The sequence below is a fragment of the Porites lutea genome, chromosome 12 (genome assembly GCF_958299795.1).
Source record: "Porites lutea chromosome 12, jaPorLute2.1, whole genome shotgun sequence".
NCBI lineage: Eukaryota > Metazoa > Cnidaria > Anthozoa > Scleractinia > Poritidae > Porites > Porites lutea.
In genome coordinates this window covers 14,916,150-14,939,212 of record NC_133212.1, presented here as the reverse complement: position 1 = coordinate 14,939,212, position 23,063 = coordinate 14,916,150, and the positions used below count along the sequence as shown (strand labels likewise).

Here is a 23,063-nt window from a genome sequence, read left to right as displayed (position 1 = left end):
CACCACTGAAACTCGATATGCTCCAAATACTGTGAAATTTCGCGATCTTCTCGTTTGCACGTGTTCGGCTGGAAGAAGTTCCTATTAAACCGGTAAGGATTCTCGCTGTTTACTAAAACACTGCTTGAAAGATGGACGGTGGCTCACGTTGGCAGCCGGCGCCAAGAAATGAAGACTCTGGTCATGGTGAAAGAATGACAAATTATAACAGCAGGTAGGAGGGGTAAACAAATCCCATGTGCGCTCGTCTGGATTGTGAATGAGTGGTTGTTCCCGGGGAGTTCCCTTGTGGTTGTGAAATGGACTTTTCATGTGAAATGGTGTTTTTATGCTCATTAATTTTAGCTTTCACGGTTTGAAACCTTGGTTGCATGATCCTGCTTCCTCCATTTTACCGGTTGAAGCGAAATTAAAGCTTGCGCCCTTCTGTTCAAAAACCCCCGAGTGCAATGGCGCGGAAAGATTGGAGTTTATCCTCTATATAGACTTAACTTAAATCAGCTTTAGGTCAACTACTTATCTCATTGAACTTGTCCACCGTGTTACTTTTCCAAACCAAGCAGGTGTTTTGCTGCAAACAAAGTCGAAAATGATACCTGACTACCAAGAGAAGTGTTCCACGGCATTACCGGGGAGCGATTCCGGACAATTCGCCCCCAGACAAAAAGCCCCCGACAACTAGCCCCCAGATTATGGACTTAAGTTTCACATTGTAGATTAAGTTTAACATTAGAATTTGTTTAAGTAGATTTGAATTGTGAACTTATATATCTTTAGTTAGTTAGTTTCCTTTAGCTAGGCTTTAATGGGTGACTGACTTTCCATAGTGTGACCATAAAGCCTTACTTGTCTCCCCGGTGCTATTTAATGCGTGCCAGATTGGAGAAGTTCAGGTAGGTCCAAAAGAAACAAACTTGATATGGCCTAACACTTCATGGCATTACGAACTAAAACCTCCGGCCAGCATCGTGCAACTTAATGTAACAGTGTAGGCAATTATTCTTTTCCAGGAACTTTATCTTATCAGTACTATGAGCCGACTCCGCCAGCACCTGCTAGCTGGCACATTCTGCAGTACAATCAAAATAATATAAAAGTCTGCATTGAAATCGAAGCTTGGGAAAGTCGCCGTGAGACTTAAACCAAAACTAGGCGAATGAAAGCGATGAGCCCATGTTAATTGAGAACAACAAAAAAACCTCCAAAGGTAGGAAGGGTGGGAATTACAAAACTTCAGGGTGGTTGAACTATTACAACTTAGCAATACAGCTCAAAGAGGCACAGGATTTTTTTACTAGGGCTTTTATAGCAGTCAGACTGCTATCGGAGGGCAAGCCAAGGATAAATCCTGTACCACTGAATTGAACGTTCACGTTAGGTGCTCAACAAGATATGCATGAGGAAAATTATCTTTGCTAGCCATACAGTGATACATTAGAAACTAGCCCCAACTGCAATATAAACAAGGATTGCTATTGCATCCATAATTTTCCAACTATAGAAGTGATTTTACTACCCAGTAATTTTATCTAGTACAATTGAAACTCTGCTAGATGTGATAAGGGCTGGTGTAATGTTGCTTTACGTGTTGCTGATTGAGGGTACTGTGTCACGCTCCAGTAACTGGGTTGCAATGTGGTGGATGTGACGTCATGTGAATATGCTGTATTTTAGACTACACTTTACTGTACATGTTGTAATGTTACTGGTAAAATAAAAATCAGGTTAAAATTTTTTCCACTTAAGTTTAATCTCAATTTCTGTTGTCTCGTAGCCCAAATTATTCATGAATTAGGGCTAGGACACGAAAAAAATTGAGAATCAATCTAGGCTAAAAAATTTTAACCTGAATTTAATTTAATTAGGTCTTGGAGACAAGGAAAATTGAGAATCAACCTACTAGGTTAAGACATTTTAACTTAAATTAATTTTAATTTTGACCTATAACATACACGCGAGGAAACTCAAGGTTGAATGATCTTAAAAGCAATGTTTAATGGAAATCAAAGTCTATTCAACATTATCAACAGCTTGCAACATGGTAACCATATAAGTGCAACATGGGGAATTCAACAATGTTGCATAAGCACATTTCACTTATTTGACCAGATGAAACCAATGGATAACGTGGGGAACTGCGCGATGCGATTCTTGTTGCACAGGAAATGAAACACGACTGGTAACTGACCTTGGAGCAGTACTGTACATTGTATACATCAATATCAAGTCCCTTGAAGCCTTGTACCATGCACTCGTACAAATGTAATTGGGTGTTATTTTTTTAGTTATTCAGGTCCCAAAGGGAGTAATTTTTCTGGCAGATCTCCAAGACGAGAAGAGCACAAGGTCTACATTAAAAATGTGCCATTAGATATGGATAAGGTGAGTTGTTGTTTTTTTAAAAACAGAATCTATAACAACAACAAAAACATTAAAGTTAAATATATTGTCTACAGAAATCCCACAATAAGTACATTAATTTATTCCAAAAAACCAAAGGGGAACACAGTTTTCCTAAAGGACAAGGGGGCTGTGTACATGTGTATCCCAAAGCTTTTAGAGCTAGCCCCAAAGCTACATGTATCCAACAACAAAAAAATTATCATTTTTTTATTCCTCCTAATGAATTAACAAACCTGGTTTGCCCTTTTGACACCAAAAGTACATGTACATGCAATCCTGTTAAGCAACATTGTGCATGTGGTGTACAGTGTGTGCATTGTTCCTAAACCATTTAACCCTTAAAGTCCCAATGGTGACCAACATCAATTTTCTCCTAACCATATCCATACATTGTATGATTGTCATGAGATTAGGTCAGTTGCTCAAAAGGTCTCTCCTGATTGGTCTCAGAAAACAATGACATCCCATGCTTTCAATTGTTCAAGTATTGTTTGGGGTCAAGGTTGGAGACTTCCATTCTCTTCCTAGCAGCTGCTACATGACCCGATTAGGTTATGAGAATTAATAAATTGATCACCTAAGAGAAGGTGCTCTGATCTTTTATCAAATTCTCTCAACACATTCTTTAGGGAAGTGTATGGAGACGGGCGTATGGAAAAGCCGGAATCCGGAATCCGGAATCCGGAACCGGAACCCGGAACCGGAACCTAAGAAATAAAAATTGGAGACGTTTCTGTCTTGAGAGTGTCACTAACAATAATTATTGCTCGATCAAGACTTTTCATCCCTACGTTATATTTATTATTATACAATGATGAGAATGCTACGTGCACTGTGATTGGTCGTTGCCCATGATCTATTAGAGTACAGATACATGGATGACGTCACGGGAAACTTGTTTTCTTTGTTTTGTTCAACATGGCACTCTGTTTTGAAAATGTTTGTGAGATTATTTCGGATTGAGGCAAGTGAAAGCTTCGGAAAAAGTTTAGCAGGAGCTATTTACAAAATGGAGAAACGCAGACCAAAAAAGCTATTGACTACTTGACAATGCCTAAACTACAAGAAATCTTCACAACAGTTGCCATCGTGTGTCTTCGCTACGAGAGACTCGCTGTTTTGCAAAATGTTTTCGCTATTATTCTTCTTTGAGCAAGAAAAGACTGTGAAAAACTTTTCGAAGAAACTGTACACAAGTAAGATAAAGAAGAAGCTAAGATGAAAAGTTGGGTTTGGGACTTAAAAAATGCCTAAACTAGCACAAATCCTCAAAAGGTCAAGCGGTTCGAGGCAGGTATGTGTATCGGTCTTTTTCTTTTCTGATCATTGTATAAAACAAATAGATTCCATGTTGTCGTGGGTCCGTTCAGTAATAGATCACATAGGACGTCAAAATGTGGTAAAAACAACAGTGACACACTCGCCTGCGGCTCGTGTGCCACTTCTTTGTTTTTACGACATTTTGACGTCATCTGTGATCTATTACTGAACAGACGCACGGCAACATGGAATCTATTTGTTAAATTGTTATTATATTTTTACTGTCGCATTTTTTGCGTACGGCGCAAAATTTTTCTTTGAGAATTTCATATCCGCGTGAACGTTGCAACTTGGGATCATGATTGACATGAGTACTCCTCCTCCCTTTGCCGCCTTTCCCTCACAGTGGATGTAACACGTAGCCCTTTTAAAAAATGAGTAACTTCAGCTCAAGAGAAGGAAATGAATAAAACAGCGGCCTTAAACATCACATACTAATAATGGCTGTTTTTCGCAGTCAATCGGCTTCTGATTCGTTGTAGTCTTGATCTGTCGAAAATTGCTCGACCTACCGCTGCAGTCACAGTTTATGACTGCTAGGAATAACAGTAGGATGCACTTACCTTTTTTTTTTGCAAGTCACTTTCCGAATGTGAGTATATCTTTGGTATCAAGATCACTGTGCTGAAAATTTCTCAAAACAATGATAACAGAGGACGCCATCTTGAATTTTATTTCCACACGGGTATCGGCAACTGGTTTTAGTGCTTCCCAATTAACCCCGGTCTCAATTTAAGTTCTGGTTCCGTTTCCGGCTCCGGTTCCGGATTCCAGATTCTGGCTTTTCCATACACCCTATGGAGACCAGTTTGGAGAATTTGTATGTGGATACTGGGGTTTGAAGGGTTAATGTTAATGGTGTGGCTCAAGAGCATGAAACCAAATTTTGTACATTGTTTAAATCTTGTTCTGTGATATTTTAGGACCGCTTGCAAGCTTTGTTTAGTGGATGTGGCAATGTTGTGTCAGCAAATGTTCTAGCCCCGAAAGAGGGAAGAAGCAATACAATTGGGTAAACACACTTATTGTAAATTTCAGAATATTATAGTTGGATAAGTTTTTATACAGGGTAGGGGTTGTTGTTATCAACAGGGGTAGCTCAGCTGTTGTAGTCAGAAAATAGGCAACTGACTTGGTTCAAGCCTGTAGAAGCTGACTGTATCAGCAAGGCCTGAAAATAACTTTCTTTAATTGTACAAGCAACTCTGAGCAAAGTACATTGTAGGTGACACCCCAGTTCTGCTCCCCTATCCCCACTCAGCTGTCCCTGCGTCTCTGTCCTTGCTCCTCTTTCCCTGTTGTCCTATCTCTTCTCGCCCATACACTATGCCTTTTTCCCCAGCCCCACTCCCCCAGTCCTGCTCCCCTATCCCTCATCTTGGTAGCCCCATCCCTGCTCTCTTATGCTTTTTCTCCCATCCCTGCAACCCCCTCCCTGCTTCTCTGTCTGTGCAATCTCTATCCCCGCACCTCCACCCCTGTTCTTCCATCCCTGCTCCCCGGTCCCAGCCTCCCATCCCTGCCCCCTGCCCCTACTCCCAAATTATCCTTACTACCCCTTTCCTTCTCCTCTGTACAAGCATCTCTGTCCCTGCTACTTCATCCCTGTTCCCCTCTTTGCTCCCCCATCCTTTTTCCTCATCCCTGTTCCTTATCCATGCTTCCAGCTCTGCTGCCCCATCCCTGCTCCTCTGTCCCTGCATCTCTATCCCTGCTCTTTCATTTTTTTTTCTCCCATCTCTGCTCCCTTATTATACACTGTACCTTTTCCCCTAGCACTGCCCTCTATCCCTGCTCCTCTATCCCTTATTCTTGCTACAGCTGTAGCTCATCCCTGGTCCCTAATGCCTTTTCTTTGATCTGTGCTACTTCATCCCTGCTCCTTCACCCTTGTTCACCCCGTCCCTGCTAGGCCATCCCTGCTAGGCCATCCCTGCTCTTCATCCCTACTCCTCATCCTTGCTCCACTTCTCTACCCTCCCATCCTTGCTTCTCCATCCCTGCTCCCTCATGCTTACCAGTTTCCCCATCCCTGCCCTTCATTGCTGCTCTTCATCCCTGCTGTCCCATACACCTGTACCTGATTCCCCACACTTAATTCTTGATTATTGCATGTACTGATTATTTCAGATTTGTTGGATTTGCTGCTGAAGAAGAGGTTAATACTGCAATAGATAAAATGAATGGTACTATGGTAGGAAATGATCAGCTTGTGGTAGAGAAAGCAATGCAGAGAGACAGAGGAGGACCTAAGAGAGACCAGGATTCACAGTTTCAAAGAAGAGGAAATTTTCAAAATTTTACAGGTTAGATGTCCTACAAAAATGGTATAACCATTTTCATCCATGTTAACCTTATTTGTCACATAAAGCTCTGTTTTTTGTTTACACACTGTACCTCGGGAGGTTTTCAAAGTTTAGTGTGAGCTGTACTACAGTAATCTCAAAGTAATGCAAACAGTCTTACAGGAATCATTTTGTAGTGTTGAGCATACAGTGTGCTGTATAGAGTCATACACTGTACCTACACATGTACAACTCTGCCTCAGTGCCTGGGCTTGTGGGCACCGGTACTATGAATATTGTTGATCTTCCGTAAAAGTTGTGCCTCATTGCTCATTCTTTCAGCAGAAAAAGCAACATTACCATTAATTGACAAGGTATTAAACATTATGCTAATTTTTCACTCGCCAAAGTTAAAATGTTATAATGTTGGTCGTGAAGGCTTGGAGGCATTATTATACATGTACAGTTTATATTATTGCTTTATTAATGTACATAATCATTACTTTAACCACATTGTCAAATCTGATTGGCTATCAACTGCCCTGATTCCAGCCTTAATTAAACAGTTTAGTAGGACAGTATGCGTCATGCCTAAGTAATTGGACAGTACGATGGCTTTTTTTTTTCACTGCCAGCAAAACAAAATTTCGAATTTCTTGTGGATTGATTTAAAAAAATAGCCTATTATATTACAAATTTTGTTAAAGTTACATGTATGAGTAATTCATACTCATGATTAAACAAATCGGACTCCCGCTATGCGTTCGTCCTATTTTGTTAATCACTCGTATGATTACAGACCGAATTGCACTCCACTCAGTCCCGTTACCATTACGAATCTATGTTAGGATGAACCCATTGGTGTGTTTTTCAGAGAGGCAGAATGAGCCGCCACCATTTCAAGGATACAGAACTCAGAATGGGCCACCTCAAAGTAATATGGAGCAGCCTTATTACAGTGAGCAGGGTGTCAATGGATTTGCTGCACCAATGAACAGTTATCACGGTGGAATGGGTGTGCATCAGGAAGAGCCTTTATTTAACCCAAGAGGACCTGGCAGGGGAGGTGAGACAAGGAATACAAATAAACAAAATATGAAAAACATATTATGTTTTTTTTTATCTTCTCCTTTAATTTACCTGGATTGGAGTGGTTGTACAGTCTTAAAGAAACGAAATCTCCTTTAATACAATGTCCGATCCTCGTCCTTGAAAAGTCCAACTAGAGATGTACCGTGGGTATGTCTTCACATTCCTGAATATTTGGTGCTTTTGATAAAAAGTGAACGAGTTGGCCCCAAATCTGGACATACACTGTACAGCTGTACATTGTATCTGCCCCACTATAAAGGATTTGCTGAGATCTCCTGCCCAGGTAATATAATTATTCTATGATTATTATGTGATAAGTCTATGATAGGGAAACTAAATTGATGACAATGACAATAGTTATTGTTAATTGCTTCTTGCTTGTTGCTTCTTGAGTCACTGGACTGTAAAAACCAGGCTGATACATGAATATTTTTTGCTCCACATGTATTTTTTTGTGTAGGTAATCCTAATGGGCAAACATCATTTCAAGGATATCAAGGGCAACATTTCCCTGAACCAACACAGTGGGGTAGAAACACAGAACAACAAAACTACCCTCAACAAACTATTAACGGATTTGAAATGATGAACTCTCATCAGCCAATGGGTGTGAGACGTGAGGAAGCTGTGTATAATCCAAGAGGCCCCGGCAGGGGAGGTATGATACACTATTTGCCCAGTAAGGCCTTTCATTGGTTTTATTGTCAAGCTAAGGACATATTGGGGGAGAAGTTTCTGTGACAAGTCTCCATGACAAACTGCTCTCTTTGTCAGTGTTCTCCCTACATTTTAGTTCAGCAGTTACATGTAAGGGACTATTCATGGCCAGTAAGGTAAAAAATATGCACCAGAAGTGCAATTTGCTTGTGGGGGAGGGGGGAGAGGGGTCAGTGGAGTGAGGGACATAGCCCCACTCTCACTGGGAAATTTAGGAGCTAAGTTCTCTGAAACGTCATTCCCTCATTTTTAGACCTATTTTATGCAAATTGGCTGTTATCTTTGGACAACAATTGATAACATTTAATTCCAATAATTTCACTCTGTCTTCAATGTTCTCTTTCCAAAATGCATGGCCCAGAAAAAGAAAAGCTGTGTATACACAGAGGAGCCAAACGAAATGCGTTAGAATTATTGCTATCCTCTGATGTGCTTTCCAAATACTGTGTTATCTGCTAATGCCTGTTGATTTGTAGGTGGCTATAAGCGCGAGCAACAGTCATTTCAAGGCTACCAACAAAGTTACAGTGAACAACCTATGACAGGAGGAAATTTTGATCAGCAGAACAACAGCTACAGCCATAGTTCTGTCAATGGACCACCAGTGACAAGTTACCAGCAGAGCATGGGTGGTAGACATGAAGAAGCTACATTCAACCCACAAGGTCCTGGGAGGGGTGGGGGAGTTATCAATCAACCCACTCCTCCCCAAGCTCTTGGGGGAGGGAACAGTTACATGAATGGCATGACTAGTGATTACTCTAATTTTGAAGGTACATTATGTTAATAACAGGGACCTTATGAAACTACAACGGCGATGACAACGGGAACATCAAAAAAGCAGTGGGTTTAATGAGCAAAACAACAACTCTGCACGTGCATCATGCTCTTTTGTACATTTCTCTGTAGTCCCTGCATAACTATGACGTGAAATGACCAAATTTTAAGTTTCCTTAAGAATGGGAGTGGCAAGACGATAAATTCTACCATCTCTGTCAGAACTCGGGCATGGTTCCTTCTCTTCAGCTCCAAACTAAATTCCCTTCTTTTCAGTAACTGGACCCCTTGGAATAAGCGCAAAAAAGTGAAAGGATGGGAAGTTTATTTTTCAGCGACTTTTTCGTGGACGTCACCGTTGTTGGATCGTAAGGTCACTAATTTTTCTGCATTTGTTTTACTTTCAACTATTTTCAGGAATTATGACCCTCCTAAAGCAAAATTCTGCAATATGTATTCCTCTAGTAACTAATGCCTTGGTAGATTGGGTTGTCCAAGGGGCAACCACCCTGCACAAATTGGTTGCCCTGTTTATGATTTTTGTTGGCCAGGACAACCGGACAACCACTTATTTCGAACCCTATTAATGTACATGTACGTTGAATGTTTTTACTGACTTAAAAATAATTTTCGTTGTGTATGGTTATTTTGTCTAGGACAAGGAAATTCTGCATCTTGGACAAGTGAAGGACAACAACAACATTGGGGTCATACCACACGTGATACCGTTGAACTCCAGCAGCAAGACATGTCTTTGTCTGGACGATTACCTCGCAGTGCAGAACAGAGTGGTATTGTGCATATTTTTGTTGTGGTTTTAGGTGCCTCTGTCATTGCACATATAACAACATGAAGGCTTGGGAAGCTTCTGCAGGAACAATAGTGATGTCCAAATAACCATTTTGTTTTTATGCCTCCTCCATCTCCTTTCTCATTTCTAAGGTCTTCTTAGAGTGTCAAGGTACACTGTACAGTCTCAAGTCTGAAACACTTTATTGGAAGCCATGTTCCCTTAGTATTTTGCTGTTTATTGTAGTTTCCGTGTGTTTTTTGTTATTTATTACTATGTTGTTGTTTGAAGGCCAGAATTTGGTAACATTTTACCCTAACGTAACAGGACCTCATTTCTGTGCTCCTCGGAGCCACATAAAGGTCCAGCCATTTGTAGGACACTATACATGCCCTCATCCTTGGTTTATGGGGACAGAAAAGATTCCGTGCAGAACCTTTTTTTAACAATTTAGAGGCCCCTTTTAGCTTACTGTCCTTGTTGGTACTTTGTAAAGGCCAGTCACTCTCTTGTCCTATCTAAAAATTCCAGTATTTCAGTGTTGATCTGGAATAACATGAGGTTGTGTTCTAATATTTTTGTTTTGTTGGTGGCCGGACCTGTCATAATTGTGGCAAAGTTGGCCACTTTGCTCGTGAATGCCCCGACCGAGGGGATCAGAGAGGTCAGTTAGACGTACATTGGGCAATAAAATTGTCAAGTTTTAGCTAATTCTTACATTCATTACCAGGGTACAAAGAAAGTCAGTTTTACAGCCTGCCATTCGGGCAAGTTGTAGCTAGCATGTACTAGCCCACAAGTCATTTCCACTGGCCCCAAAACCCTTTTGGTTACAATCCTTCTGTAATTTGAATTTCCCCCCAAAACAGCACTTGCCCGTTGGGCAAGTTAAGAACAAAAATCATTAGCCCAATGGCAAAATCCACTAGCCCTAGGCTATCGGACACAACTTTCTTTGCACGCTGATTACAGTCAGTAACAGGGCTGTCATTAAGTGCCAGTGGCTGTGGATTTCTCCTGGCTATCATATGTACATGAAATTAGAGGATAGAACCAAATGAAATCAATAGCTGCTTGATTCTGCCTACTCTTTGTACTGGGTATTTAGGTGGCAACTGGAAATCTTAGTGGCAGCTCCTGACTTGAATTCTTTCCATATTTTTAAGTTGTGCACTCATGCCACTCTCAACTAGCTGGTTAGTGCTATATATAGCCAGCTAGTTGAGAGAAATTATGGGTGGGGCAATAAACCAATCACGTTATGGAAAATATTTTGAATGGGTAATTTAAAAACTGATGTGCAATGTTAACAGTTTATTGTCTTCTTTGTCCCAGTGGATCATTTTGCTCGGAATTATCCAAATAAACCACCAGGAGAATATAGAGACCGAGGTAAATCGTGAACATTACTGTTTTTAATGCAAAAATACATGTCCAAGGACAACATAAATTATCATTAACAGTCCTCTGTACATGACTGTAGCTCTCTTAGATCACCATCCCAGAATCCATGGAAATGATGACAGCTAGAGCTGGTCATTTATGAGAATCACGAGGCTCTTGTGAGTGACCATGTGATAAATGTACTGCCAGTGGGTACTCAGAAAAGCCAATACATCCAAAATATTAATATGTCTTGTTTATAACTAAAACAACAACAACAACAACAACAGCAAAAAACAAAACAAACAAAAAACAATAGTCTTAATAATTATGGGCAGCACAATTACTGGTAAACCAGCAGATGAGTTTTCATTGTGGTCCACAAGGTTAAGAATCCCAACTGGTTGGAAGCAAACCAGTTGGTTATTTACAAGGGTGACCGAGGAGTTGTACACGGGACCACCCAGTGATCAGGGCAGGACTTCAATTCAGTGCCTCCGGATTACAATTCCAGTAGCCGCTCATCTACGCTGCCTCCTTGTTTATCTTATTAAAGATAACAAACAGTTATTACTTATGTATTACTACCCTGAATTTGATCAAGAAGTTAGAGCTTTTCTTCCAGTGCAGAAAAGTGGTTGCAGTCGATTTCAGGAGCATTTAATTACAAGACAGTTTAAACAGGGTTTCACAATGCTGTTCTTAACTAGAGCTGGTGGCTTACGAGAGTGGTCACAAGAAGAGCCTTAACTGTATCAATAAGATAAATTATACGAGAAGGAGAGGAACCTGGGAACAGGGAGGTTGGCCTTATTCGTCATTTTTGGGAATTTTAATAACTTTTTACTGGCTGATAACAAGTCGAATTATTTTATTTCCAGGTGGTCGGGGCTGTTTTAAATGTGGTGAAACTGGTCACTTTGCTCGCGAATGTCCTCAACAAGAAGACGATGGTGGAAGAAGAGGTTAGGGACAATGTTAATATAATATTACTGTGCAAAATGGTGATCAAATGGTTTCTGCCACTCTTCGTCAAAGTGTGAGCAGGTATTCGGACAATAGCGGAAGTAAACGAGTAGGAGCGAGGCTTTGAACCGACAATAGGGACCTTAAGCAACGACGACGACGACGACAACAACAACGTCATAAAACAATTGGTTTTATGAGCAAAACAACAGCTCTGCACGTGCATCACGCTTTTTAGTACATTTCTTTGACGTCCACTGCACGACTATGACGTGAAACCTTCCAATGCGACGTTTTATGGAGGACGTAGACATACTACGACAAATTTTCCCTTCTCTATTTTAACATGGATAAAGCCCTTGAGAATTCAACTCCAGGAAAAGTCGCGTAGTGACGAATTGAGCGGTTCCAGATAGACGCGACAAAGTTTTCCCTCCAAAATGAAGCTGATTCACGCACGTGCACTACTTAGTATTGAGAAAACCTCGCCGCTGTAGACGTCCGCGTCTTGGAATCTTGAAGTCTCCATTATTTTGCTGAAACAGCTTGGTGTGAATACAGCTATTTCGAGAAAGGTTGTCGGAAAAAGACCACGCGACAACCCCGAAAGGTATTGTGGGTGGTTTTGAGTTCACTGTTCTTCAAAGAAATTTGAAAGAATTGCACGACAGGCTATGGACATATGTTTTCGAGAGCTAAATTAAAGCAACAAAAGTAGGTTCGACAGCTACAGTGTCAGGAACAGTGTATTGATCATATTCCATATTACCTTTCGGGGTTGTCGCGTGCACATTTCTTGTGACAACCTTTCTCAAAATAGCTGTATATGTAAATTAAATGTTTCTGCTAACTCAGGTCCCGAAAGCAAGGTTGCTCCTGTAACGTATATACCACCAGAGCTTCCCAGTGATATCAATGAACTATTCCAAGACGCTCCACACAGCGGATTGAATTTTGATAAATATGACGAGATCCCTGTGAAGGTGACAGGCAAAGAAATTCCTTCCGCGATCGATACTTTTGAACAAGCCGGCATTCTCGAACAGTGTTCTTCGAATATCAAGAAGGCTAAATTCATCAAACCCACGCCTATCCAGAAGCATGCGATCCCCATTGTTCTGGCTGGCAGAGATTTGATGGCTTGCGCTCAAACAGGCTCAGGAAAAACTGTAAGTAAAGAAAATTTCGGCTTTTTCTGAGTAAAGAAATTAAGTAATGATCCGGGTAAGGTGGATAGCAATTTCTTTTGTTATGCGGCAATGGTGCTTTCCCCACATAGGAATGTTCTCATTTTTACACAGAGAATGCATAAACCTACATGAAGGCCGTTTACGCAGGGCTTGAAATAAATATTGGGTAGGCGCCGGACACATTGTCCGGTCAAACGTGATTTTGCTCGGACATAGGCATTTTTGGCCGGACAAATTTAATCCATCTTAACTAGTTGCAATAGAGGCTCCATTTTGCAAGTTACATGATCTGTATCATTTTCAGCAACAGCAACTCTAGTTATTTCAAACGGGCAAATAAACTTGTGAAATCGTTTGGTTCAATAAATCAATCTCTCAATTAACACGATAAACGCACTGGAAAGGGCATTTCAAGATGTTGATGATTATGTCCACATGCTTCCGATTTAACTCATTTATTTACTGTTTGCACTTTGTTCAGGATTTCCAGAAATACATTTCTCATTTGTCTACATATAGAATTGCTTTTTAGAATGTCTTTAGAATGGGGAGCATGAACTTTCAGCTCATATAATTTTGTTGGTTAACGTTTCTTTTGAGTGTCATATACATTTTGTAAATTCTCCGTTACATCTCTTACACGTTGCGCAATGAAAATAATGGTATCCTTCGGCACGACCTGCTGGCCGAAGTAACATCGCCATTCGCACAAAAAATCGTGGTAGTGGGCATTCATTGGCATTTGAATGCGTTAAAACTTATACATAATCAAAATGTATTTCAAAGAGAACAGGGTGATGAATGTTGAGTTAACCTTGTGAATTAGTCGTTTTGTGATAAACACGCAACAAATTTACGGACAGGGCGAAATAAAGACAAACTCTATTTTTATGCTTACTTCATTAACACTTAAAGCCTTTTATTTTAATGTTACATTTGTGAAGTTTTATCGGAGCAAGAGGGTGGCCTAATTCATTATACTGTCACTCTGGGTCTTTCTTTTTTTCGCTCTTGTTGGCACCAGATGCTATGCGGGTTATTTTCGGCGCAGCGGGGCGTGCAATCTTGAGCACTTTACAACACGCACAGCAGTAGCCAATTTGCGGTCGCGACTGACAACAGGAGATGTCATCAATTTCACAAACAAAAGTCCCTCTAGTTAATATCTTTTTTGGGAACATGATAAGATTGAATAAATTTCCATCATGATTGTCTCAAAATTGAATTTTCTTTGAAAGCCCAAATGACCGGACAACATGTCCGGTCATCCACGGATTTGCTCGGACAATGCTCGATTCTGACCGGACATTGTCCGTTGACCGGCCGTTATTTCAAGCCCTGTTTACGCAATAAAATGCATTTACACTCCACTTTGAAAGGGTGTTTTTTTGTGTTAAAAGATTTTGACCAATCACAAGAGTTGAAAACAATAGCCAAGAAAAGTTTACAATTTCACATGTTCCCCACATAGGATTTGTTTGTTGTTCAAACTGAGACCAGATTTTGTTATATGAAAGATGGTTGGAAAGTAAGGATGAATATACGTACCGCTTTATGAAGTTTTGTTAACTTTTGCTATTTTGCTATGAACTCGTTTAAACGTGTCCGTGCGTTCCAGATCGAATTGGAATTTGGAAGTGTTGGTTTTTGAGGAGAGGGGAAAACCGGAGTACCCGGAGAATTTCCTTACAAACCGTGGCGAACCGTTTACATGAGAAACAAATAGTTGGCTTGGCTAGAAGGAGGGTGAACGGCCTTGCATCGTCATCCTTTTGATGGTAGGGTCAACCTCGTAGCCCGGGCCAACTTGTCTCCAAATAAACACATTGGTCCGCCTAGCCAGGTCAACTTCGTCAAGTCGAGACAATCACAGTATACGCAAGCGCTGTTGTCAGCTCTTAGCTCGGAGCTTGGACGCTGTTTATTTCTTCGTAGATCATTTTTATCTTAAACAATTATTCTACGAATGCGCGTTGGATATGAGATGGTGGTTAGCCAACTAGGCGCGAAGCGCTGAGTGAGTTGGCTATAATCACAAAATATCGATAATTCTTCCCGACTTTATTTGTAAGAACAACCGATTTTCAGCTTGTTTTTAATTTTGAGCAGACGCGTACAGCTACCATATTTAGAGAGTATGGTATAATGACTCATATACCATGATGGCTAAGCCAATTAGAACTCTAGAATTGCATTATGCAATGATTCAGTTGTTAATAATTAACAATTATTCCTCGTGCCCGAATGGACTCTGAGTCAATAGCCCATGAGGCCGATGGCGGAATGGGCTATTGACTCGGAGGCCATGAGGGCGAGAGGAATAATGGTTTTAGTAAAATCCAACTAGTTTGTCAAAAATATCGAGAATAAAAGAATTTTAGCTACTTAAAGCTAGACTTTAATCCTTTTTTGCCGCCAAAAAGTTCGCGCTTTTCGATATATGGTACCAATCAGAACGCAGCATTGATAATAGACCACTAGTTGGATTTTACTAATAGATATTATAGAATGGACCCTTGAGGCTAGGTTATGCACAAATGGTACCAAATATGCAAATGACAATCGTTTGGGATGCATGAACATTTAATAGCTCAGCTCTGGCGTATCGTCGTATAACGCTTTGAAAGCCCTTGTGAAGAATGCAAAAGTAGTCATTTCAGAAAACGTTTCAATTTTTTGTTTTTGCAGGTTGCGTATTTAGTGCCAGTATTAACATCCATGATCAAGCGGGGTCTTCTGAGTGGTGGATACTTAACCGGCGACACTCAAGCTCCAACAGCGCTGTGTCTAGCGCCAACACGAGAGCTTGCTGTACAGATCCATAGAGAAGTATGCAAGTTTGCTAATGAGACTGTTGTTACTGCTGCTGTGTGTTATGGAGGGGTCAGCGTACGACACCAAGCTGACAAAATAAGAAGAGGTTGTCATTTCTTGGTTGCAACGCCTGGGCGACTGATTGACTTTGTCGACAGCAATCGGGTTGGTAACATTCATTTTTACAATAACTGACCGATTTCTCCGGCGCTGACTGGTCGAGAGCTATATTCGATAAGAGTTCGATAAGAGTTAAAACAACCCCCCCCTCCCCCCTGGGAAACTGCAAAACAGTCGGGGTTTTTCCTTTCCTTTTTTTTCCTTTTGTTTTCTGTCTTTCTATGTTTCTTTCTTCTTTTTTTTTTTAAATTGTTTTTTTTGAATTCTTAATGTTCACCCTCGCTCCAGAACTATCATTACTACGGGCTGTTTTGCAGACTGCGCGAAAATTTTTCCCATATTTGTATTTAATTATCATAATACTTGTGTCGTTTGCTGCAGATCAGTCTTGAAAGCGTACGTTATCTGATCCTGGATGAAGCTGATCGTATGCTAGATATGGGATTCGAAAAGGACGTGCGTAAGATTGTGCAAATGAAAGGAATGCCCGACAAAACAGAGAGACAGACGCTCATGTTTAGCGCCACTTTCCCTGACGAGATTCAGCGTCTGGCCGCCGACTTTTTGAAGGAACAGTACCTGTTTGTGGCAGTGGGTAAGATCGGTGGATCAAACCTGGACATCAGTCAGTCTGTAATGTCTGTCCCTGGAGATGATAAAAAGGAGAAGCTGTTTGACCTTTTGCTTAACTCAGGTACGTACACTGTTGACCAACCTGCTTGGAGAGCCTTTATTTCGCTTGCTTGATTTGGCGTACTCGAGAAAGACTCTGCATGAATTGAGTAAGACCTTGGTTAAGTGTGTGCTACTTGTTGCTGAGAGACGGTTTCGAACCCAGGCCTAATAGCGGTGCGCTTTGTAGAGCGGGCTATGTTATGACCATCGGTTTATTAGAGACTTTTAGATTCTAAGACGAGTACGACAACGAGTGCGACATTTAACTTGACAGCTTTTTCGCGTATTCTCAAACTATAGACTCCCCGGAAAGCTTCATTTTACCATTTTTCACCAGAAAATTTAGTACTGTTACCTTTAATGAAGGAGGTTGCACCCTCTGCCGATCGCAAAATGATAAAACGTCTAACATTTGATAACTTGTTTCCTCCACTTCGACATTCTCGCTAAAACTCGTACTAGAGTGACGACGGCTGCCACGTTTTCCCGCCAAAATGACGCTGGTTCACGCGCGAGCACTACTTAGTATTGTGAAAATCTCGCACTCGTTGTCGTACTCGTCTTAGAATCTAAAGGTCTCTATTAATAAACGTATACACCAGGGCGGATAAAGGTTGGGCGGTGAAACGAGCGCTCCGCTCTTCATTTAATGTGTGATGCGGAGAAGGACTGGCACGAGCGCTCTTTCCGCGCTTCCGGTGCGCTCGAAGGCCGGCGAAATTTTCCTTTTTGCAAACCGGAAATCCTATTTTCTTTCTGTAATTTCAGGCTCCAGTTTTAAACAGATAAATTCGTTTCATAACAATATCAATAAACAGTTTCATATGTTTGTGTCTGTATGCCTATAAGTCAAACTTGTTGGTCGTATAATGCCAAAATTTGAGTTTGATTTGAAAGTGTTGAATACCTCCTCCTTCCACAAAATATCACCTAATCGTCTTTCGCCGTTTCGTTTGCAAAAGCTTAACACTTCTTAACCTCAATTTTTACATATGTTAAAGGGGGATAAATTTTATATAACATAACAAAAAATTAGATTGATATATTTTGATATAGTGGCGTTGTACTGCTTCAAACTTTGCTTCTCGGGTGCAACGCGCCATGGCGATTCGCGCAATGCGTCGCAAATCCGGCAACCGCATGTAAACAAAATTTATTGAGGTTAGTTGTAAGGTTTTTTCTCCGTTTTCCTTTCTAAAACAAAACAACGTGAACAGTAAAAACTGAGAGGAAACTAATTTTGAAGTTTCGAAGAAACAGAAAGACGTATGAGGTGTTTTTTTTCAAAATTAAAAGAAGGATGATGGTTATTGAAATTAGCATAATTTCACCTTGCACGAGCTGCACGCATTTATAAAATACACGTCATCTAGTTATGAAACGCGATCTGCTGTCTTTTAGTTTTGCCATGGATGACATGGATGAGATTTTCCTTCGAGTTTTAGACAGTACTTAGTTGTTTTTGTTTTGGAATAACATCGACATTGGCGGGTAGTAGAACGAAAATATAATTCAGCGGTAAAGTCGTGGAAGTAATAAGGGAAACCCTTTGAAAGAGATGTTTGTCTACTCCAACTAAACCTCCCGCAAAAAATAGCAACATTTGCCTCCCGGAGACAGCGTACCAGCACAAAGGAACGAGTAAGAAGTGCAAGAAAACAAATCACCGCCATAATTCAGTGACAGCGGCAGTGTCTAATGGTCAAACCTCATCGCAAGCCCTGACCAAAGTCGAAAACAAGCGACATTTCTAAGTAGAGTCCCAGTCTACTGCATCACACCTTTTTGCTCGGACGCGCTCGTTTCACCGCCCAACCTTTATCCGCCCTGGTATACACTGTACTCGCACTCGGGAAACCAGTTTGACAAGGGAGACCAAGATTGACTAGTCCGGAATTTGGGCTTCGGCGACTTCAAACGGTTGACGCGGCTCAGGCATCCAGGACTTCCTTTTCTCGTCGTTATTCAACAAGACAAAAAGAGGATCTGTTCAAAGGTTGTTTATCGACACGAGAGCCAACACACTCACGTGTTCTTAGGGCGGAAATATTAGGTTTTTGATCAGTAGTGTAAGCGAGAGAGGTAATGCCGCGACGAGTGCCACTCACTGCGAAAGCTGCACTCCTATTCCTAACTACACCGAGGAGGCAGCTCACCTCTTGTAAGGTTTTAATACGGGTGATTTAAATTCTGAAAACATTCTTGAAATGTCGTTTTAAATATATCTTTGTCCTAACAAAGCAAAATGATTACTGGATCCTGAATTTCAATATTAAGTTAACGACTGACAGTGAAAGAGTTGATAACTGTTTTGAATTGTAATTAAACCTCTTTCAAAATAGGTACAGACCGCACCCTTATCTTCGTTGAGCTGAAGCGAGTAGCAGACTTCTTGGCAGTTCTTTTATCTCAGAACAATTTTCCTACTACCAGTATAAGTGGGTAAGTACGTTGCATTTATAAATTGTGTTTGCCGTAGAAATGGTTGCCTAAAACATGTAGGCCAACCTAGTGCCACAAACAGTCTGACCAAAGCCCCCCAGACCATAAAATATTCATTCAAAGCTTTGAGGAGTGAGGGGATTGACAAATAACATTATTTTTACAAATTTTATGGAACAAGCAGGAGTGGATGCACCCTATGGTTGTGGACTATTGAAAAGGGCTTCTGTAACGTAACTGCAATCTTTTTTTTTTTTTTTCGTGAGTTAGGTTTTAAAATTCTACCCATAACTCAGCTTTTTTTGTTAACGCTAACAGTCGTTACAGTCAGTCAAGTGTCTCAGTTCAAGACGAACAACGTGATGACGATCGCGAAGTTCGCCTTTAAGAGATAATAGAGTTATACGGAGGCAAAGAAAATGACTGAAAAAAGGCAGGAGTTAATCTAGGGGTACTCACCTATTATTGCATGGGGGAAAGCGGATATTCCCAATTGAAAATCCATTGTTTCGTTGCGTTCCACGTAGGAAACTGTAAAAAAAGAAATGGACTGTCACTTAAGTTTATGGATTAATTCTACTCTTTTCAGTCATTTTACCTGACTTCACTTTGTAACCAGTCACCTCTCGCGTGCTGCTCTCGCGTGACTTCTCGCGACTGCCCCAAATGGAGAACTTTCTCGCGGGTATCAACGAGTACTTCTCCTACAATGTTAAATTTAATCGTTTTATGCATGCACGAGCCTGCGAACACAGACGTCGCTCCTCGTTATTACGAAATTTTCGTAGGACGTTCTTAAGGTGATGTTACACGAGACAATTCGCAACGACGATTTTTAGCGCAACGCGGCGTTGCAACATTGTTACGACATTATTTCGATTGGTAACAACATTGTTCCAGTATTGCGACGCTGAGTTGCGCTAAAAATCGTCGTTGCCAATCGTCTCGTGTAATATCACCTATAGTGGCGAGGAGCGAGGAGAGACGGCCGTACTCGCGGGCTATTTTTGCGCGAGATTCTCAACACAGTTAGCATCCAGTGCCGACCATACCTACCCCTCCCCTAAGCCAACATTAACACTTACTTCTCACTTAGGGCAAAATGTAGGCTCAGGGGAGAGGTGGGTGGGCAGTTTCCCAGAGACGTATAAGGATCCTAAAGTTGTACGTTTTAATAAAGAGTTGACTCTAAGCACTGTTTCCTTTGGATCACTTTCCTCCTCGAGTTTTTGCTTGTTAGTAGAAATAACCTTAGCCATTATTTAAGAAGTCTCTTTTCTCTCTCTCTTACAGCGATCGAACTCAGCAAGAGCGTGAAGCAGCCCTTCGTGACTTCAGAACCGGCCGGGCTCCAGTTCTCGTGGCGACATCGGTGGCGGCTCGGGGACTTGATATCCCTGATGTAAAACATGTCATCAACTTTGATTTGCCGCAAGATATCGAGGAGTATGTGCATAGAATTGGTCGCACGGGCCGAATTGGAAACAAAGGGAAAGCTACTTCATTTTTTCAACCTGGAAAAGATGAACGACTTGCCCGCAGCTTGGTCAAGATCCTATCTGAGGTGACACTTGATTAATATTATCATTATTGTTTGCTATTTAGATTGTTTCTTAGAATTGTAAAATGAATGATATCATGAAATGTGTTTAGACATTCTTAAAAGCAGTTTTTGCTTGAAGTTTTAATTTTGATGGAAGCGGCGGTCAAAGATTTCAAAACGTGTACCTGATTTGGCGAAACTCTGCGTAAGAGAACCAGCATAAACTGGCATAATTGTTATTTGTTAACTCCTCACAGGCTTACCAGGATGTCCCCGAGTGGCTTGAACAAGTAGCGGAAGAAGCTATTGGCTCATCATATGGCCCTGCTGGCGGGAAATTCGCATCTAAAGACAGGAGAGAGGTACATCAAATACCTTCTTCAGACCTAGTTGTTATCATGATTATTTAGTACAACGATCTGGGTTTAATACAGTGGAACCCGGCTTAATAAGCCTTCCGGTTTCCTATATATATTCCTGTAGTGTATTACATTTTGGCTAAATAAATGAACTGAACTGAACTGGACCCATATATAACCGACAGCTTCGTTTGTCCCGACGAAAAAAAGCTGATACATTTTTTTCTAAAATTAACCTGCTTAATACAGACACCCAGTTAGTGCGGACAGTATGGCATGTATTGTCGGTGTACGTATTTACCGGGCTTCACTGTAATGTAAACAACGTACTGCATCGAGTAGTAGGTGCGTGGTACCCAGCAGTCCCTTAATTTTTTTGTTTTGGGAAGGAAATTAGGAAGTCATCAGTTTACTCTTTGATTGTTACCAGATATACAACAGAATTTTATCTAAAAACCAAACTATTACGTCGCAAATGTTAAAGATGCCGATGGATTCTCTATTGACTGAGCGCTTGGACACGTAGGCAAGATAATGGTGTTGACGATAAACAAGCGGGAAAAAAAAACAAAACCGAACAAAACCAACAACAACAACATCAACGAAGAGGCCAATGTGCTGAGCCATTTGTACTTCATGGTTCTTTTTCTTTTTATCATAACAGAGGGATCATCCCAGATCATCAGCACCTATTCACCCGAGAGTGAATGGTCCTGCAAATGGAATGGATTCCGTCACCAGAGGAATGGAGCGAGTTAGTGTCCAGCCTCCCAGTCAATTCTCCGATCGTCGCATTGAACTTACTCAGGACGAAGATGACTGGGACTGAGTACTTCTGTTACCATGGAACCATTTGCTGATCCTGACAAGGGCCAAGCGATGGAGACCGTCACCGCCCGCGCACTTACGCATCTATGTTGATATATTTGCTAAGAAATCAGAAAATAAGGGTTAAAACGTTTGCTGTTTTATTGTTTTATTTAACAGAGACTATGTTGCGTTGTCGTTTTATCAGTGAGCGGTGTTAACACGTCGCGAAGAAAAGTTTCCGTGTTCTATACTGCCACTCAACAACTAAGTGATCACAACCGCTCGAAAATTATGTTTCAATTTTTTGTCAAGAAATGATGTTTTGTATTGTAACAGATCTTGAAGGGAAGAAAAATCTTCGAGGGGGTTTTAAACCTAACATTAGGTTCCTTTCGTTTGGAGTTTAGTGCTACTGGAAGAGGTTACGCAAACATGAATTTATAGACCACGAAGAGTTGCTTAATTAAAATCTTGGTTTGGAAGACTAAAAAATGTGGTCTTTGTTTCCCTTTTTCGGTTTATTAGTATGGGGAGGTACTCCAAAATAAAGTGTTAACAACTCGTATGAAAGTATTCACAACAATTGCTCCTGTTATAAAGCGAGAGCTAGCGTAAAACGAAGCACTCAGGAGTAAATCGCACGTAGTTTTAATAGCGATGTAATCAAGAAGCAAGCAAGTCACATGTCTACCTACACTTTCTCAAAGCCCGTTTCCAGTTTCTGCTGGTTAGGTGGTCAGTCGTTTTCGCTCGCCCCTCGCACATTCGGCGCTCAGGCAGTCGACTTGTGGCAAGTCGACAGGCAACATGCGTGACGCGTGACGGGTAACACCCCAACTGGAAGTAAAGCCTAAACAACAAACTATAGAGAGGGTAGCCGAGAGAGATGATAATGATGATGATAATGATAATAATAATAATAATGATAATGATAATGATAATAATAATAATAATAATAATAATAATAATAATTATTATTATTATTATTATTATAATAACAATAACAATAATAATAATAACAATAAACTTTATTAACTTTTTTTCATATAAAATATGGTTTTCCAAAAGAATCTCATAAATTAGAAAAAAAAAAGACAGTTAAAGAGACTACGTAAATATGAAAGCAGTTTAAATTGCTTGAGTTTGATTTCCAGCTCGCTTTTTGCAAAATGCATAGGACAGGAAAGGAATCTCCGTTGCAGTTTGGTCTTCGAGCAAAATTTGCAATTCTAGCGGGTCGGGGACGATAGTAAAATTTGTCTTGCAAGGTTAAGTAAACATGGCCCTTAAAAGCTGTGAAGGAGAGTATATTTAATGCTGTTTTGGCATTGTATAATAAGGAGTTCGAAAAAACAAGACCGGCTGTGCGTCGTTAAA

The 23,063-nt window shown here is 40.7% G+C and overlaps 1 protein-coding gene across 1 annotated transcript; it reads left to right on the top strand.

Annotated features, from left to right (window-relative positions):
- LOC140921175 (uncharacterized) lies at positions 1 to 22,172 on the top strand. The gene is made up of 17 exons (XM_073371145.1): positions 1 to 214; positions 2,286 to 2,382; positions 4,647 to 4,735; positions 5,854 to 6,029; positions 6,883 to 7,074; positions 7,561 to 7,758; positions 8,294 to 8,590; positions 9,251 to 9,385; positions 10,720 to 10,776; positions 11,649 to 11,732; positions 12,589 to 12,902; positions 15,612 to 15,902; positions 16,239 to 16,551; positions 18,875 to 18,974; positions 20,268 to 20,538; positions 20,775 to 20,879; positions 21,541 to 22,172. The coding sequence occupies exons 1-17, from the start codon at positions 132 to 134 to the stop codon at positions 21,703 to 21,705; spliced, it is 2,967 nt and encodes a 988-aa protein (XP_073227246.1). The 5' UTR covers positions 1 to 131; the 3' UTR covers positions 21,706 to 22,172.
- Positions 22,173 to 23,063: the final 891 nt, after the last annotated feature.

Excerpts from the sequence above, each read along its gene's own strand:
- LOC140921175 (XM_073371145.1), top strand. The coding sequence starts at position 132 with ATGGACGGTGGCTCACGTTGGCAGCCGGCGCCAAGAAATGAAGACTCT. Across the intron at positions 2,383-4,646 it reads TGCCATTAGATATGGATAAG|GACCGCTTGCAAGCTTTGTT; the intron begins GTGAGTTGTTGT and ends GTGATATTTTAG. Across the intron at positions 7,075-7,560 it reads AAGAGGACCTGGCAGGGGAG|GTAATCCTAATGGGCAAACA; the intron begins GTGAGACAAGGA and ends TTTTTTGTGTAG.